At 38.3% G+C, this 20,543-nt stretch overlaps 1 protein-coding gene across 10 annotated transcripts in view; it reads right to left on the reverse strand.

Moving 5' to 3' along the window:
* Positions 1-562: 562 nt before the first annotated feature.
* The window catches only part of LYRM9 (LYR motif containing 9), a 31,017-nt gene continuing 11,036 nt past the window's right edge, over positions 563-20,543 (reverse strand). For 4 of the 10 annotated variants that reach the window (XM_085240577.1, XM_085240574.1, XM_085240579.1 and 1 more), the window contains exons 2-7: positions 20,364-20,434; positions 4,961-5,101; positions 4,055-4,147; positions 2,767-2,857; positions 1,945-2,052; positions 563-663 (exon numbers count right to left, since the gene is read on the reverse strand). In XM_085240577.1, coding sequence (XP_085096703.1) covers positions 2,840-2,857; positions 4,055-4,147; positions 4,961-5,086 — 237 coding nt within the window. In that variant the 5' untranslated portion in view covers positions 5,087-5,101; positions 20,364-20,434 and the 3' untranslated portion in view covers positions 563-663; positions 1,945-2,052; positions 2,767-2,839. Of the gene's footprint in view, positions 664-1,944; positions 2,053-2,766; positions 2,858-4,054; positions 4,148-4,960; positions 5,102-7,888; positions 9,576-20,363; positions 20,435-20,543 lie in introns of those variants that run through there. The other 6 variants (XM_085240576.1, XM_085240580.1, XM_085240584.1 and 3 more) reach the window with 3 other exon arrangements.

The raw sequence follows: 20,543 nt of genomic DNA on the forward strand, positions 1-20,543 counted from the left end.
CTGAAGTATTGATCTCTGTTCAAATTTTGTTTCAGAGTTCAAGTTCTCATCTACATTTTGATTAAGACAATGCATTTCACCTCAAATTATGCTACTGAAGAAGAGAATGTTTTATGTCTCGAAAGCAAGAAAGCCTCAGCTATAGATCTGGATGTCCAGTCATTAGAGAAACACTTCTGTCTTAGACACTGAGGTCACTTTCACTATTACAAGGAAGTAAACAGTTGTTTGCATTATCTCTCCCCACTATCAAAAAAAAGTTACCTGTCCCCTAGCAGCATAAATAAAGTTATCTTCACATCACAGGTTTGTTATTTTGAAAATGAAATTATGTTTTGTATGAAAAAAAAATGACTCAGACATCCCATAACATTGAGCCACCACATTAAAGTTATTATTTTATTATTTTTAAAAATATTTTAAATTATCAGAATACTAGTCATACTGTCTCCTGCCTCAACCATGTTCCCTCTCTGCACCCTACAAAGAAGTACATATTCTACCAGCTTCCAAAGACTAAAATTCACAATCCCTGGTCTGCCGTAACAATTAACTCTCATACCTCTGGTCTGATGATCTCAGATCTCAGCTGGCACCTCAGACATTTGGAGCTGCACACATGCCATGGCTACATCTTACAGCTCCTTGGTGTATTCTGTTGAGCTGTCCACAAATTAAATACTATATATGTAAGAGTAATATAAACATGAAATTATTAACTGAGCAAAACATCATGTTTTTTACTACATAAAGTTGGACAATTAAAGCAATGGAGGGTTACTGAGCAAGTTACACCTACATTTTGGTAAACCAGTATGTTTCCATACACTGTTACTGCTACTGAGTCTCAACGTTTTCGATATTGTACTGAAATAAAGCTGTCACTGCACCTCCATACTAGTCAGCTGGTTTTTTTTTTTTGCTCTTGTTTAAAAGATAACACATTCCTATGTTTATCTTCAAACCTGTTTGAGCTTCACTATTTGTGTTTGGTTTCATACTGAATACTCCTTGTCAAATGTCAGGGCTGAAATATTCAGTGTTCCACCTTGCATCAAACTATATTGGAAAGACAAACCAAAACAGCTGCACTTTCCAAAAACATATTTAGGTAGTTTTCCCCATATGAAGAAAAACTTGCATCCATCCTACTAGCTTCATTCTTTGTTATTTGAAATTAAGCAGTAGGGTGCCCTCTATGTAATACCTTAGTACCTCCTGATGTATCGACAAATATCAGAAAAGTATCTGGGAAGGAGAAAGAACTGAGGTTGAGGAAGAAGATGAGAGACCAGAATTAAAGAAGATACAGAACAGAAGCTACAAAAATGGAAGATGTATAAGATGATGTGAAAGATGAAGGGCCAGAGAGAAGACAATAATGAAGATGGTAGACTACAATAACAGAGTGAAGGAATGCTTGATGAGTAGGGTATAAAATGAGCAGATATGTATCAAATTTTTTTGTTCAGCACTTTATGGTATAAACTTGCACATTATGGCCTTAATTTCTTTTACAGCACTTGTCTGAAATTCTGTTTGATTACTTGGAACTAGACTGCATGAAAAAAAAAATCTGGAGCCCAGAACAGATCTCATTTGGCACCTGAGTTCTATTTTCGCAGGTGAATAAGCTCAGCAATTTGGAAAAGTTCGTAAAAACAAACAGATCTAATCCTCAAATACTTCGGACTTCATGCATTTACAGCAGCGAGCGCTGCCATCTAGAGGCAGAAAGTTCCAAGTACAGCTACAAAGAAGATGCAGTGGAAGGAAACCTATACCTCCCTAAATTTGATTAAGATACCTAGTGTTTCGAGTTTTTAACCAATGAAAATTTATTAGGGCAGCAAAATTACGGTCGTCTTTTAAAAAAGAACATAGACTCCCCATTTTTAAAGGATGTTTATTACACAATTCAAAAAGATGTGAAAGCCTTTATACCTGTGTAAGGTTGCACGTTTCAGTGATCATGCCAATGAGTGCACAGAACTCAGCTGAATGGAGTCTTTTCTGGAGAGTTTAGAAATTAGGGTCACAGGGAACATGCAACTGCAGTAAAATAAGAAAAAACAAACATTAGTTCAAGTGTAAACCTACAGAGTAGAATGAAGATGTCTGTATGAAGGGACAAGAGGTGAGACTGATCAATCTGGCTACCAACAGATACACTGTAGTTCAAGCTTCAGATGGGCTTAAAGCCCCCATGGCAATGTTCTCCACTCAGTAACCTACACCTTCCTCTCTGCTACTAGATACGAACATTGCATAAACATAAGCCTAAACCCATTGGTACTTTAACAGAAGAACATTGCTACCAAACAAAAAATTTACTATTTGATGTGCTTAGTGTGTGTTATACCACCGAGAATCCAGATCTAACAGTGTAATTTAATGCACAATCAAGTGAAGAGAAATTTGCTCTCATCCTGAATGAGCACTTCCCAAATTTGCAGGCTCTCAGTACAGACCTTTACGCACAGAAAGTAGTTAGGTTTTTTCCACACGGGAATAACTCAGACATGAACAATTAATCAAGCAATATTTATTTATTATTTACTTTTACTGCATTACGTTTTCATGCTCACTTTTCCTGAGAAATGTTCTGGCCTATGCAAACCTTAGGGAAGTTTAGCTACAAACTAAGGTTTGTAATTATACATGCTAATGCTTTGAACCTAGGCTGTGTCAGTTATCTATTATCTCAAATGGCTTCAGAAATATTACTGTATTTGCATTAGGTAAAATTGCAAGCAATAACTGTACCATAGGACTGGACTTATTTGACTGATGTCATCTAAGGGTGTTTACCAATGACATTCTTGTCTTCATCCTTCTTCTACTTCTGCTTTTTATACTGAAGGAAAAAAAAAACATTATTAGTGGAGAAAAATGCATAACTAAAAGCAATGATTCTTACTGTCAAGGATTTACAAGTCTATTCATCTACACAAAATTGTCTCAGTTTCCTTTCAGTTCAACAGAGATGTGATGGGCTTTCTATCTACAATATAAAATAATGGAGACATTTGCTTTCTCATGAACACTGTGAATCTGATCTTCCTCTCAGCTGCAGAATCTGAATGATGCTTTTCATAGTTGTACGGCAAACAAAATCTGATTCATGCACAGACAGTTATTTACTAGACTGTAACTGCTGGGATTTAGCTACTACTATAATTTTGTAATCTATGACTAATCTGTGCTTGCTCCTGTAACAATTCTTATTTGGATTTCATGGACTGACAGAGATAAGGACTTAACAGTCATTTAGTAGATTAAATCACAGATACTTAGAGCAAGTGGAATTTTTGACTTGTTTCATTATACTCAGAAATCCATGTTAACATGTCATGCTCACCAGACAGATATAAATCTAAGGAATTCCACGTACTCTCAGCCGTCTACTAGCATACAATGTATATTCTTTTATTTAAGTATCTGGTTTGTCATTCCACAATTTTTCAGCTAGCCTACATTGATGTGGACCTTGCAGAACTTAATGATATTTTGAGCAACTATGATAATAAAGATGCATTTCCACTGGGTGATAACTATGAGTAAACGGATTACCACGATTTTGCCACTGTGCTAACTCTGACCTGTACAGTCACAGACAGGACTTGAGAAAAAAAAAACATTCTGCAAATTTAAACAAAATGACTAAGAGAAGATAGATTCCTGTTAGGAATGCAGCAACTGAGTATCTACAAACTGTGACTTGCAAAAATTTTATACCTTTCCTCTGTGATAGATTTATATTCGTCACCACTGTGGAAATTTAATCTAATTCTTAATGGAAGCAGGTTACATGTAGACTAACTTAAAACATCAATGGTTCTAAATAATACAATTTTACACTGGCAAAGATGAATTTTTAAACAGGAACCACTGCAATCATAAACCTAGCAGACAAGTTATTTCCTTTCACTTGGATACTTCAGTGTCCCAAACAACAGTTTGTACAACAATTTGTTGTTCATAATTTGTTTTGCAATGTTTTCTTCATTTTGAACTGAGTCAGAGAAAAGCTTAGACAATCTAATGCACTTACTTTGTTCATGACCCAGTCAGCATCCTCAATGGCTCTCTTAATAATTTGCTGTATTCTATCAGGATCATCTTCATCAGCATGAACTTTGAAACTCTGCAACATTTAATCTCAGGTGTTACACTGACTAGTCAACTCAATGCACCCATTGTTTAAATAAGGATCACTTTTAAACCCCGAAGAAAATTTAACGCCAACTTTTGATTTGAAGATGCAAAAATATACATCACAGCACCTGCCCACTCTATTTCCAAAACAAGGCTTATCAAATGTATTTTTCATATACAATTTTTTTTTTTTTTTTTACTCTTTTCACACATTATCGTCAAAAAAATACCAAAAAGATGATCAGAGACTATGAGAACTTCAATTTGGAACAACAATCAAGGTATCTCAATGTAGAAATGCAAAGAAGTACAAGCTCTGGTTTAGAAAGCACGTAACATCCCAGTAAATTCAACAACTCCTAAATAAAACACTACATAGTGAAGTTTCCTTGAAGTTGTCTGTTATAGTAAAATACAAGAGACACAGGACAACAGGAATAATCAAAGGCATTAAATAACCTCCACATGAATACCTGTTGTGGAAGACAATCCCAGATGGGGAATAGCAAGTGTTACCAAAAGGATGTGAAGAGGTAAATAAACAATTGTTCACTACCTTGACTAACACAAGAACTGACAAGAAAGCAAAGGAAAGCAAACAAAATCAAATGTTCCTTCACATAATCCCTGTATAATCCTCTGAATCCACACAGGTTTCAAGCCTACAGAAGAATTTGCTTTAAAGTTCCAGGAGTTATAAGAAATTGGTCCAAACTGTAGGATAAAAAATAATAATAAAATAAAATAAAAGACCTACAACACAACTGTGAACTCAATAACAGAAAAGAATTACATTTCTCACCTGCCTGATTGCATGTCTGTAATGCTGACGAATATTCTCTTCAGGAAGCTGCTTACAGCATCGGAGCAAATAACGATACAACTGCAAAGCGTTCCGAACTAATCCAGCATTGGGTAGTGGAGCCATTATCCAGCTTTTCAGCTGTAGGGAAAAGAAAAAAAAAAAAAAAAAAAAAAAAAAATCAAGAACACAAGTCAGGATACTCACTGAATTTTATCAAAAACACAGTAATAAAAGCATAAGGCAATTTTACAACAACAAAAGCAAGGCATGTGAATTAAAACTTAGCACCATAACTTGAAAAAATCTTTAGAAAAAAACAATATGAAACGGATCAGAACTTGCTTGGCTAACAAACAAATATGCAGAAAAGATCACTTTACTCCTGTAACACTAAGCTATATTGTAATACAGTGCTACTATTTTCCTAGAAAAAAGAAACCAGGCACAACCACCCTCCCTCCAAAAAAACAAACAACAAAAAAAAGCAACAACAGAAAATAACGGAGTACTGGCAGCTCCAAGAGCTGTTTGCTTGTTAAGCCATGATGATCCTGAGGCTCATAAAAGCTTGCAGTGTTTCCTGTGAGTATCTGTAAGAGCTCATCCACATGGTGACACTGTAGAATTAGGGCCTTGATAATTAGTTATGTTGTAATTTAAAGGTATTTCCTAGCATTGTGACTCTCTCAGGAGTATGTTGTGGACTGGCTTGTGAATGTCAAGCTTTAACTCAACATACAGAAGATATGCAAAAAATACTGAGCTTTGAAATTCTCTGGTTTTCGGAAAAGCAACAGAAAACGAACAAATCTACCAGGTGTCACCTCGGTAACTCCATTTATGTATTGCACCAATACGTCCATCCAAGCTATATAAAGTGCTACTCAAATATGGTACAGGACTTGTCATTTAACAGATGGTTGCCATCTGCAGAGAACTGAATTAACATTTGGAAAATAGCACTTCTACATCATTACTCTTTTAAGAATAAAGATAATACATAAGTATCTGAATAATGAAGCTATATGTCAGTACTGTAGCACCCTTTATAATACTCACCCATCACTTGGATTTATTTACGTTTTCCTTCTCTTAAGCAATGTCTTTGGCCAATTTCTGAGTACAGTACCACAGTAACCATCCTGTGCATGGGCTGCTAGGGATCATACTGATTATTTCTAAGAGGCTGCAATACTTCTCCAACAGTTTGCAAGATGCACAGAAAAAAAAGCAAAGGCTGCAATTTAAATCCAAACTGTACTTTTCTAAGTACTTTGGATCCAAATGTATTTCACGACAACCCTTTAAGAAATAGCACAGTCTGTGCAACATCTCAGACCTTTGTGTAGGCCAAAATAAAGCCTGCTGTAAGCGTTGCTTTCAGTCAGCTCGGAGCTGATCTCACCGTATAACACAATCTATCCAGGTCCTATCAGAAACATACTAAAAACTGGAAGAATTATTTAAGCAACCCCATCTTAGTAGGTTATGGAGGTTTACATTTCATCATCCATATGACTATTTTAATTTCTTTGATATTCTGACAGAAACAGAGAATAAAGTTCCTGGTACCTTCCAACATTTGCTGCAGGAACACTGCACCCTTGAATCAGACACTGTGTTCTAGTCTCCTCAGATTTCATAAAATATTCATTCAGAACTCACATTAACTTTCTCACAGATTTGAAAGGGTCATACCTTAGAGTTCCTTACATCCATTCAGTTGCCAAGCAGCTACAGCTCCTGACATTAACAAAAAACTGCTCCAATTGAACAAAGTTTTATAACTACAAGAGGACAGGGTTTGTCGCCTTAAAATAAAACCCCACGTACAGACAACTACATTTATATTTTAAAAAATATCTATAAGAAAGTAAGAAGTGACTAGGATAGTGGAGATTTTCTGTTGAATGTGATACAGATTTGTTCCCATCTGCTATGGAATTTAGTATCTCTCAAGAATTTTGAAGCACAACAGAATAAATACCATAGGACAATAATGCTGGAACATTTAAAAATCATCTTTCTAAGCACCTGCAATATGAACACTTGCAGACACTGGTACTTCTCACAGTGGCAAAAAGCTGTTCACTGAGCATCTACAAAATGTCCATCAGAATGAGATATCTACTGCTGTGATTTCTACTTTTAGTAAAACAAAACAGACCGTGGTGAAATCAAGTAGGTACAAATGAGCATCTCTCTACAAAGGAACAAGAGCTCTGCTGATTTACAGCAATATCTTTAAAGCTTAAGCCATAGCAAAGGTTTGAAGACGGGGTGAAATTTATACTATAGCAATTCAACAACAGGTAGCTGGATTCAAAAACGTAACATCCTGTAAAGTGTTTGCTGCAGTACAGCTCTTTGTCTGCAGAAGACGTGTGAGAAAAAGTCTTGCAATATTAGCATTATTATCTGCATTGGAATCGTGGCCATAATCTTCAGCCAAGAGCTCAGGCTCAGTCATGGTAGGTACTTCCTCTTTCTGCGTATACCTATACAGGTATCTCATGAAAAAGTTTCTGCCACAAACTATTTACAAGGCAGACTGATGACAAGTCACAAGATGAGGCAGATGAGCCAAACAGGTGGGATGGGAATGGGGAGGAGGTGACAGCAATCCGAACATGTTTTTGTGCAGACTAATAGAGCACACAATATAGCTCACCAGCTGCTTAGCTGCTATCAACAGGCAAGTTTTGTAACAGTCTCCTTCTGCAGGTCCTTAGGAAAGTCACAGCTAATGAGTGAGGGGTGCCATGGAAGTCCTTAAGAAAAGCTATGATGACACTTCACAAGGAAAATCTTTTTCTAGCCCTCAAGAGAAAAAGATGAGTTTTAAGGGAGTAACTGTTAAGTGCTATCTCATGAACTGATGAAGTAAAGACTATCAAAACTAATTTAGGATGGTCACTTCCTTACACAGTCCTTGGGAAAGTACTGACATCCGGGGATCTTAAAGTAGATAAGGAACGTTCTTGAGATGGGTAGATGGGCAATGCCAACATCAAATATGGCAATGGCAGTCCTGTGGTTTTGCAGGCAGTGCCAGGAAGCCTAATACACATCAGAAACAAAAGTGGTTAATTTTCATTTGGTTATTATTACTGAATTCTAAAATAAACATCTTCAGGACACAAATAGTATAACATTTTAAGGAAAGATTCCATGGACAAGATGCAGGACGTTTTGTTTCTTTAATTATTTACAGGTAACTCAGAAGTAGATGCAGTAGGTGATGACCAGAGTTAACTTTCAAACACTTCACACTACAGCTGAGTGCGAAATCACAATGTCTTGGTATGAAAACTTAAATTATCTGGCTCCCATCCTTGTAAGCTTTCTCTTCTGCCAGTCATTCCCTCCTCTCAGAACTGAGAGGTAACAAAGACAAAACTGAACTGGTCCTGGGAGGTCACTGAGGTCAGAAAGCCTCACCCACCACTGAACAGTCCCATCTTTATCTAAAACAGATGAGTTGTTCAGTGCACTCTGAGCTTCCTAGGGTGTGCCTGGTTTTGAATATTTGATATATTCTATTATTAAAGTAAGAGAGATGAGGTAAGACTTCAAATAATACCTCCTGGGAATTATTCACAGCCAAAATATGGCTTCCATTGGGTTTCAAGAACAATTAGAAAACCATTCTTCCACCACGAGGACAACAAGTTGGTCCTTCAATGCTACAGTAATCTTTTCATTATGCTTGTTTGATTCAAGCTCTGTTCACTCACATTTGTTCAATAGAAGTCATTCACCCTCACCCACTTAATAATTAAGGACTTAAATACTGGGCAAAAAGATTTAACAAAGATTCAGAAGCACAGACTAAGAGCTGACTTTTCAAAATGGTTCCACCCCAACTACTCAATCTGTCAGCTCATCAATTTTGCTAATTATGGATTTGCACGGAAACATTCAGCTTAAAATAGTGATCTGAACACCCCCAGAATGCAGTTCATCTCTCATTCACTTCCAATCTTTTTGCTAAAACATTTTCTCTCTTTACAATGAAACCTATGCTGAACATCAGTTCTGAGCTTTTTTTTTGGTTTGCATTCACTCCACTTTAGCATTTGAGAAAAAGGGTTATGACACCCTTGGAGCTCAGTAAGAGATCCCTGTGCCACCCCTCCAACCAGCAGAATGATAAAGAAACTCCAAAATGTGGCTCAGGTAACACAGAGACTCAATTGCTCCCTAATCTCTCCACTGAATGCAGGAGTAGCAAAACAAGGGTTTTAATACAGATTCTGCAGTTCCAAGCCTAAATCAAGTAGGATGATTCCAAGTCTGTGACCTACCTTGAAAACAGAAATATAGTAAAAGAACTTAACCAGAGCAGGCCTCAGTTTTGCTTGGGCACTCTGGGCATCTCATTCATAGACTTTTACAGTGCTGGCTAAGATGATCAACCACAGTGACAGAAAACGTTCGCATAAACAGCAGGCAGGGACAGGGAAGGTTGGGGGTCTCATGTTTCTTCACTATCAGCAGTTTTCACTTATAAGTCATAAGCAGGCCTCTCCCAACACAAAGCAAAGCTTTAAAACACGTTCATTGTTTATTATAAAAAGACTTGCCTGCCCTTGACGTTCTCTTAATCTTCTTTTAAACTTGTAAACTTGGTTATAAAAACCCAGATGGGAAGAAGGATGCATAATACCCACCAGCAGCAAAAGTACAGCAGAGAAGAACCAATTTGTTCTTGCTTTTCTTGCGACTGGGCAACGTCACCAGCAGGACTGGAAGGAAGAGTGCTGAGAAGGCACTGCACAGCCTGCAGAATTCACAACCACCAGCCACTGGAAAGACTTGAATTTGAGAAAGTCTCCACACTTACAGCAGAGGAAAAAACTCCCTCATAGCAATTTCCCTCAACTGCTATAATGACAGCACAACTCACATTAGCTGTCTTCTACTGTGTAGAAAACTCCTAATTCTTCCTACAGAATTCCCAAATTTGCTATAATCCTACGCTGCTTCCTGAAAGCAACTGTTAGCTTTCTTATGGCACTTCACTGTAAGTCTACCAGAGAATACCGAAAACCTAATGCTGTTTGGCAGAACAGCCATTCAATCAGACTAACCTGGTGAATTTCTACAGTTTCTTAGCATAATGCAATAGCGTAGATTTGCCTCTTCCCAACATTTAACTTTGTACTTGTACAGCACACTGCATCAGAGCATTTGCATCAGAACTTGAAGTAATTTGCCCATTTTGCATACACACATAAAGGACAATGAAGTATAGTAAGAATCTGCACTACTGTCTTTGTTCTAAAAACATCCTACAAATGTTACCATTTTTATCTGCCAAGAAAAAAACCTTCAACCTCACAAAGTCTGGCTATAATCGTGACTAATAATGTAAATTTCCTTCTGATAACTTAAATTTTATGCACTGTACAATAGAAACTATCTAAACCAAGAACTGTTGAGTCAGAAATAAAATAATACACTAATTATGCTTTTCTGGAATGGATGACTGTATAATGTCCTAATCAGAAGGCTGAAATCAGATTTGCATTTAGATAAAGCTCTGTTTAAAAAGAGACAAGTATAAAAGGAGACACTGAGAGTATTGTGGTATTTCTCTGCATAGCATAATCATTTACATTCCTGATAATGATATTCAAATAGTGAAGCAAAAGCTGACCAAAGCCAATTAATCTTGCACTCTGTACTAGCGAGCCTGTAAACTGACCCTGTGTATACCTGAACCCACGACACTGACACAACACTATACCACTGCTCAGATGGTTTGCTGTTTTTTCCTCCTGCTAGTGCGTTTTTCAAAAAAATCCCTATGGCTCAAAAGCCTGAATCTCACTCCCTTCAGACTAGTTAAATGGCCACCAACGCTGGGCTTCAGAGACTCCAATGAGGAGCTGAAACACTCACTTAATTTGGTCACTTAACTGACACAAAGCTAGTCTGGAGCACTGCCTTGACAGCTCAGAGACATCCCCATGTCCACAGGGCAACAAGGGTCCCCAGTGCTGAATGCTATTCACCAGGACTGCGGGGGTTCCCACAGCCAACCCAGTGCTCCAACCATCAACCCATCTCAGGATCTTTGGTGGGGAACACATCGCTGCTGACTGCTGCCATCTCACACAAATCCAAGCACACAAGACAGAAGCTGGAGAGAAATATCTATGAAAACAGAATATCCAGTGGTTCTCTTTCTCACAGTTGGCTGTTCCACTGAAGGTACACGTGGACACAAAAGCTGGAACCAGAGCTTGAGGTTCTTGCCCCATAGTCTCTTACGAGCTCATCGCAGCACATATTCAAGAAAACCATACACCCATACTGGGTGTCAGTAGGCTCTGTTTGGACTCCATCAAATTGTTGAGAAACACATGGTGGATTTTGCAAATTAGGATTTTGCAAATTAGGATTGAGCAATCAAAACTTCTAAAAAAAAAAAAGAGGAAAAAATAATGTAAAGTATCTGCTGAGCAGCATTAGTGCAGTTTTAATTAGGAAGATGCTTCAGAATATTCACAGCTATGCAAGTATTCATAAAACAGCACAGAAATAGCCTATTTTGGGATGTTCCTTCCCCACCAAAAATTACTATATATTATTTCAGGTATTCCAACACTGAAATCGTCTACAGTTACCTAACGTGCCAAAATTGTCTTCCTCGAAAATAAAAAAAAATAAATGCCCAATAATACTCAAAAAAAAAAATCACCAATCAACTTACTATTAAAGATTCATAGCTTAGCTGTGTAACCTGACATGCCATGCCTTTCCCGGGCCTGTTTGTATTAGAATATAAATACCAGAAGTGACATTTCTGCAAAATGAGATGGTAACATTTTCTGTGCAGAGAAGCAATAATCTAGCTGCCAAAATAAGAATAAAATGAGAGGCTTCTTGAAACCTCTTTAACCACACAACATCTTGGCTCGAGATCTGATATCAGCCCAGGACAACACCCGAGTGAACTGCTGCTTCTGAGTAGAACCCCCACTCTTTTGTCTTTGTATATGGTTACATCTGTCCTCCCTTTCACGTTTCACAGCTTCCCACACGGAATGTGGGAACAGCCTCAGATTTTGGACAAAGTTGTTAAATATATTTACAGCTTCCTGCAGCAGAGTAGCAGACTTGTCCTGTTTCAGTGAAGTCCTTTCTTCTCTAGTTACTGCACTGTAATAGGTTTTCCATATTTCCTAGAAGGTCACAGAAGAATGAACAGTGACTGTGTTCAAGGCCAGCTCTATGAGTTCTGCTGCCTTAGGCAAACCAGCAAACGTCCGTCCCTACGAGTCACATTCACTCACAGCTACCGAATGCTTTGCAGCCCTGGGCAATGGCCTGCCCTGTAGATACACCCTTTCTCGTGTATGGGTGAGCATGTACAATGCCAAAATCACATTGTAATAAACACATCTCTCCAGCATGCTGAGCTTTTATTAAGATCTGCTGGTTTGACATGATGATTTCTGACGAGCTGTGGTCTGTCATTATTGTGGATTCTGTCCTTTCTGAATACGATCTCTAATGTCTTATTGCATGAATGATGATAGTCAGACATTCTTGTTCTGTTCACTTCTATTTCTGTTCTCCTCTGCTCTCTGCTTTGCTTCTCTGCTGCATGCACCAAGCAATGTCAAACAACAATTAAATGACAACATAGGTCTGTGCTGTAAAGGTAGCATTATAAGAGTATCAGCATACAGGAAATTACAAACTGGCCAAACAAAAAAAATCCAAACATCTGCCTGACAAGGAATTGCCATCAGTCAGACGGGCTTCAGGCAGTTTGTCAGCTTCAGTATTAGGCCTAATGCTATTGAACACTACCAGAAGTTGCCTTCCAGCAAAAATTTGAATGTGCAAACTTCAATCTTTGCATCATCAGAGCTGTATATAATGATGATGACAGGGCAGAGAAGAAGGTAAATTGCTGGATAAACTGGTTCCACTCAGAAGTTGTGCTGTGATGCACCTAAATATTAAACAAACAACTCAGAGTGCAGGTCAGAAGACTGCTTATGTGAATCAAGCAAACAAAGCTGCAGGACAAGAGTTTTACCTTACAGTATCATTTAGTATCACAAAGCAGAGACATGCAATACATCAAACACAGCAAAACATGGAGGCTTACCATCTAACACCAGTGAGACAATGCACTTCCAACATTTAGGCCAGATTATCCAGTTTTGGATAATTAATGAACATGCTTAGACTAATCAAACAAATATGCTTTGCAGCATGCTCACCAAACACCAAATTCAGGCAGCAATGGGGGCACAGACGAAAGTCTCCCTGATTTAGGTGCAACTTAATCTATTTTTTCCCAGTGACTACTTCCAGCTCACAAAGAAAATTCTGAAAGCCAGTCTTATAAGAACTTTATCTTCCCAGCTGTAAACCACTCAGTACAAGTTCAGCCAACATGAATTCAGTTTTTACTGATTAAGTTTGTAAGTATTTATATTTGAGATCACGCCCAATATGAAGTGAGTTTTATCTTTTTGCCATTAGCGTTAAAACAAAGCTGCCTGCTCATTCCTCCCTTTCTTGTAAATATTGCATTTTTAAGTGCTCCAGTTTAGCAACAGTGGTTCTCCCTATTACTGCATGACAGGTAGTACAATAACTTTCTGGCTACAATTCTAGGCCCACTGCAACATGAGCAAAATACATGCCTGCTGATGGGAGAAATGTTTATAAGCAGTAGTATTACAGAACACTCAAGTCTAGGAGTGTTTAACCTCTTAAGAAGGATTTTCATTTGTACAGTTCACTAATCAGGGATTGTTACCATACCAACAGTCAATCACATGGCCAGATGCCCCACCATATCTTAGGAGCATCTGTGAGTTCTTAAAGCCACATTTCAGGTTCTCCCAGAAACTTCACTGTCACTCTCCATGGCCTACTCTAGCCCAAAGAGAAATTGTTTTATAAGAAAAACAAGGAAAGGTCTGGCTTGCAATAAGCTTGTTGCAAAGAAAAAGTACAGTCCAGCAATTGGCTTTTCATTCAGAGACAAGGGCTCAATCCCACTGGCTGCAGTGGGATTCCACAAGAATGCTCCTCACAAAGCCAGCTGCTGAGTGAGTCTTACACAATCTCCATGCTTTGATAGATGCTTTTCCAGGTCAGGCTGGACCAGGCTCTGAGCAACCTGGTCTAGTAGATGACCCTGCTTGTTGCAGGGGGTTGGACTAGATGACCTTTAAGGGTCCCTTCCAACTGAAATGGTTCTTTGGTTCTACAAAAGACCTACACATCCCCTACTCCTTGGGAGGACCATTCATCTCTATACATAAGGCTTTTATTTTAGAAAGTTACAAGGTATTCTTTTGAAATAAAAAGAGAAATTCTGAAGGAAGCCCGTCATTCAAGAAATCAGTATGTGACTCCAGAAAGGGCTATGTGACAACTGGTCTCAGTGCTTCATGACTTGATGCTACTAAGACAGAAGCGATGAAAATCCACAACTGACAGCAATGGCAGATGTTAGCTAGTGTAATGTATTTGAATTGTAGGGGTCTAAACATTGCTCGAGCAGAGGATTAGATGAGATATTGCTTACATTAGCTTAGTCCTCGCTGTTTCTCCCCAGTTCTGCTCTAAGATAGGCTTTCAAAAGGAAAACAGACATATGCTGGAAGAGGCCAGTTTCGTTAATTCTACATAAGCTCCACTGCCCACAGATCAGACCTGCAGTGATATCAACAGGCTGGCACAGCTCCATTGACTTAAACAATGGTTTAGAGGACCTGGCCCCACTGGGAACATTGTTCTCCATGGCACTGAGAAAAAACCATCTGCCTGCCCTGTGTGAAAGAAAGCTGTCCGGCAGCCATTTTGAAAGTCTTCATTTAAATGAGAATAGGAACAAATCTCGAGAACAAGTGCTGAGAATTCAAACATCCCATTACACCTAAACCATGGATGTACAAATAGACAACACAAGCATCAGATCTCTCTGAAGCAAAAACACCCAAGAAAATTAATTGTGCTTCCAGAAAATGAAGTAGCTTGCACAAAATCACACAACAAACCAAGAGCAGAGCTTAGATTAGAAATCACCCTCTGATTCTCATTAGGAACTCATGTCCTAATTCTCTTTTATACGCACCAGCCAAACCAGGTTCAATATCCTCTATGTATCTAAATTTCTACCAGTGATCATTCCACCTATCTGAATTTTGACTGAATGGCTCTGGGGCAATTCAAATATTTCTTTTTTTCTGCAGTATTTGGGTACTCGCACAGAACTCCAGAGCATTCCCCTCACAGACAGGGCATTATCACCCATGAACGAATGAATGTGGCAGGACAGTTCTTCAGAGCAACATCAGCATTTTACGGGAAGGGAGGTGCCTTAGGTTTCACCCATGACTCAGATTTGCTTACATTTCATGAAACCTCAGTAGAATGGGGATAAAAGCTTTGGTTCAATGGAAGTCACGGTGCTAACCTTCATATCTAATAATTAACTCAATTATGTTGAATTAATTTGATGTAATTATTGGTGATGGCACAAAGACAGGGGCCCAGAGAAAGTTGGAGAAACAGGAAGAACAGAAACCCTAACCATACACAATACCCTATAAATAGCTTTTTTTTTTTTTCTTTCCAGAATGAGCCAAAGACAAAATGAGTTCAATACAGTCATCTGGCTTTACTCAGCCCTCCAAATTATCCCAACACCAGACAAATAGCTGTGAAATCCAGCAAGTGATCTAGAATTAAAACATGCCCCGATAAATCCAACACAGCACTCTGCAAGCGTCTTCTCCCATCACATCAACTGAACAATACTGATTTAATAATATGTTTGAGAGCCACAGTGCTTTTCCTTTAACTAAAGACATTAATTAAAAACATTTTCTTGATGCAGTGTTATCAATTGGGTTGGTTTTTTTTTTTTTATGAACAATCTGGAGAAAGCTTGCAGACTCTTTATTTGATCTGCAGTTTTAATCTAGTATTTTCCAGACCTACTCAGTTCAAAATAAATGTGCCAACTATAAAACAGCTATGTTCCTTTATTTAATATTTCTGTGATTTGCTTTGAAAAAAGTACTATAGTACTGCATTCTTTGCTAAGAAAATATAGTTTGCTGAAACATTTTTAATTTTCTCATGAGCTTAAAAAAAAGTCATGAGGAAGAAAAATTTGACATGATTGTCTTAAGTGCTGGGAAGTACATGAACCTGGAAGTGAACAACAAAGCATTCATTCACATAAAATTCCTGAAGTATTACTAGAATCCGTCAAGGATTCTCTCACCTCCTCCCTTCACTACTGGGAGAAGCATTCCCAGACCATCTATGGCCTGACCAGATGCCATGGAGGAGAGATGCATTTACCAAATATAAAAGACACATATGGCAGAACACCAAACACTGCAACTGTGTCTAAGCCACAAGCCTCTTCACACTGTAAGTCAGCATTGTGCCCTTCTTCCCACTTGTGAACCTGCTCACTGTGAGCACAGACAATCATGCACCTATGTGCCAGTTTTGTACATAAAGCCCAAGGCAAACCTTGCCTTCAGGCTTCCCTGGGTACATGGATGTAGCACCATGGGTGTTTGTTTTCCAGTTATAAAGAATTCAAAAATTAAGAGATCATATGACAGCATCACTTTGATATCTTACAGTTTGGGAGGACTGATAATACTTAGCTATGAAGAGCTGGGTACCTCAGCCTGTCTAGTTTCAGTGTGAAATACTGCTTTGTTTTTACATCTGTCAATGTTGTAAATAAACAAGCTTCTACACTTCTAATGCTTTTTTATTATCCTTGGTGACAAGAATAAAAATATCTCTAGAAGTCACCAATTGTTTCCAAGAAGAAAATCCAAGCACCTAGCAGGAAGAAATGAATATTATTTTTTCTAACTTGGGAAATAAGTGCCACCACTACGCCTCCAGCCCACATCCACACCCAGAGATCTGATGCCTCTCAAACAGACAAATTTTCAGAATTTAATTGCCAGCTTCCAATCAGCCTCACCATTTCAAAGCACGTTGTATCACATGTATAACTTACGTATTTGATTTTAATGGGTCATTTTCTGTCCAGTTTTGAGAGGGCAAGAGATATTTTCCATGGGGAATATACTATTGTATTTTTTGAAGAACCAGAATTACTTGCTTCAAAAATATAAATTTGGGAAAAAGCACTACATTCACTTGAATAGTTACTGCAAATTTTTCTCTATTTATCACAATTTAGTTTTAATTTGGCATTTTTGTTAACGGCTTGCCCAGCTGATACTGGCTTGATATCCACCCTACAATGACATAAAAAAAAAAAAAACATTCTACTTATTCTATCTGCAGGGGCTTGCTTTTATTTTGTCCTGTTGCTGGACTAGGACTGAAAAATTCCATGCCCAGTTCTCTCGTCTATCAGCAGAGTTTCAGAAGTACAGTAGAGGTAGGGCAAAGGTAGAAGAATAATTAGCAAAGATCTGATCCAAAGCTCCTTGGGAAGGAAAAACAATAAAAGAAATGTGAACTAAGAGTTATTACTGCAAGTAGTTAACAGAAACAAACTGAAATACTATATATTGCCATAAAAGAATTTCTGCCCAGCATAACTTGGAATATCAGTATTGTGCCAGTATTAGAACAGTATTTGGAGGATTTCATTCTTCCACCAGAATTTCTGCAAACACTGGTTGTAGCACTAAGAACTACATTAAAGCCACTAGCTAAAATTTTTGGTGAAAATAAGCATCTATGAACTTCTACCAAATTATCTCTGAAGGTAAAATAATTACAAAAGAAAGGGCAGGAGGCATGCCCAGCAACAAAGAGAAAAGAAACATGGCTAGAGCTTTTTAGCCTGCACAGAAGGAAGTAGAATAACTGTACATGGTCTGACATTCTAAAGCTACTTCTCACCAACCAGCCAGTGTAAGGGGTGTTAGCATAGATGAGTTCATCTGCTTGTCCATGACACCAGCCCACACCTCCATCTAGAACTCCTCCTTCTCACACCCTCAGCCTGCTTTTCACTTCTGCCATCACAGATTTGATTTTCCCTTTCATGGATTTCTGCTTGAAAAAGCATCGCTGCCTCAATTGTCTATTTTCAGCCTGTATTGAAGAAAACCCTTTAGTTCAATTTGTAGCCACATCCTGTCTCTGCTTCCCCCTCTTTCTGTTCCTAAATATAAGGCTGATGCAATTTGATGTGACATGACAAAATAACACATTTGCATCGGCAGAAACTTTCTCTCCATAGCAGTAATTAAAGGGAGTAGATAAAATACCACTGAAATTGGTGCTTATTTAGCCTGGAAATAAAAGACTGAAAGAGCTCTAGAGGGATGTTCAAGCGTCAAGAACATGGCATCATTGATGAGTGGCTTCTTTTACACGCTTCCCTGCTGCAAAAGGGTATGGTAGCTTAAACAATGTAATCTATTTAAGAAAGGATAAAAAAAAGGAGATTTCTGTGGACTATATTTGTAACCAGTGAAAATCATTTCATGTATTTTTGTATTATAAACAGTACCAATATACACTTGTGGTTTCATCTAAGACAAGGTCATTAATTCAAAGCTGAGGCTCTCAAACTGGGCAGAAGACAGACCTCACTGATTACAGTGAAAAGTGGGAGCTTAACACCTTCGGTTTTGTGTACAGATACTGCAGAGAGACAGGTACTCACCTGCAGCTGCAAGATCTTTGTTAACTGACAAGGACAAGAACTCAGAAGTGGTGGCCCAGCACCAAATGCAATGACTTCAGCAGGATTCACACAACAAATTAAGAATACAAATCTTACAAAATAATATACTGTAATTGATTTTGTTGCATGGATACCCTGCATATACTTGACAGGGATAGAAGGCGACACTAGTGAGATAGCAACATTTGGAAGCTAAGGGTTCATTTTTTATTTTAGAAAGACACTTGAGGTTACTTTGTCCCTATGAAGAACTCACAGAAAAGTCTGATAGATGTTCCATAGGCCACAGGATTTAACAGACAGAATATGCTTTAAAGTGATCCTTCTTGCTTTCAGGAAAATCTTCCTTCTTTCCTTGTTTACATGAGGCTATTCTTTTAATTCCATCTGTGATTGGCACTACCACTCTGCTTAAAACTGGCAAGCCATATTTTGAGCAGGCTCATCTCCATCCCAACACAGATGGCACCAAGAATAAGGCAGGCCTGAAAAATCAGTTTGCATATTATGCTTCAGTTTTTATGGGTCAGATTATCATTCAAAGCCATCAAAATGGCAATCCATATGTGATGTGTCTGCCATTGGAACTGAAGTGATACACTATCATAACCTCCAGTGTAGCTGGTTACAAATAGCCTGATGAGCCATTAATTAAATTTTGATATTTAAAAAGCAAAATTATTTTCCTTTCAACAAGACTGACTAACCGATCAAGGAAATGTCTTTAATGAACCAAAAATGAAGAGACTACCCTCATCCCTGAAGAAGTGTACAGGCAAGGCTCTCTTGTCAGAAAACAGTTTAGCATCTATGTTAAATATTCTCTTATAACTAAGCCCAGTGCAGATGTTGGCTATGTAATTAGTTCCAATCTCTTTGTTCTGCAAGTCAGGAAATTCTTACAGATTCGGGGTGAAAAAAATGGGGGTAAGAAGAGAATTTTGTGTTTTCTTTGGTATGAGAAGAGCAACTATGTTAAAGAATACAAAAGCAATGCTGAAACAAGGTCAAAAACATAACATTGTTTCCAGTCTCCCTGCAGTAAGGCACCAGACAATTGCTGGACTCCCTCTACTACAGGGGCCATTTCCCAGACGCTCCAGAAGACATTCTTCCACATTTGCAGGATTTAAAGCAAGCAAGTCTGCTACTGCAAGAAGCTCAAAACAAAGACATTTTAAATGTCTCCTATTATGTTATCACATCACCCAAAACTCAAACAACTTACGCTAAATAACAGCTAGGACCATCACCCGACATCACTGCTTCTCCATTCAAGTTTTATCACCCCTCTGACTTCCCAAGAATTTTCTGCCTAAGACACTGTACCAATTCCTCAGGTGTTCACTCTCAGTCGAATACAATATACACAGAAACAGCACATTCCCTGCACCATACTCAAATTGCTAATCCATCTGTAATCCTGATGAACTTATCAAAATATTGTTTACTTTGGTATCTTCAGTGACAATTTGAAATTAGGATTCTGCTACTGCCTTTGTCAGCAGGGCTAGAGGGGAAAGAGGAGCGTTCCTAACCATAAAATGTTTGCAGGAATGACTTCCAGACCACACGTACAGTCATACCTGATCTGCATCAACTTCATTTTCACCATTTATTTGTGATTTGGCATTTTCACCTTTTTCTCTACATGGGACAAATGGGCTCCTAGTGATTGCCACAAAACCAAAGAAAATAATCACTTACAGCATTCAGAGCTAAAGAGCCTCGATTATCTTCACAGATCAGGTCTGCCGAAGCCCAACAGTCAGCGAGACCTGCAGAGAAGAATCAATTTCCATTATCTGGTTTTCCCCAACTCACTACTCAAAGTACCATCAGTAAGAAGAGCAAAAGTCCATCTACAGCACAAATTTCATATTTATC

Source organism: Meleagris gallopavo, chromosome 21 (genome assembly GCF_905368555.1).
Source record: "Meleagris gallopavo chromosome 21, MGAL_WU_HG_1.1, whole genome shotgun sequence".
NCBI lineage: Eukaryota > Metazoa > Chordata > Aves > Galliformes > Phasianidae > Meleagris > Meleagris gallopavo.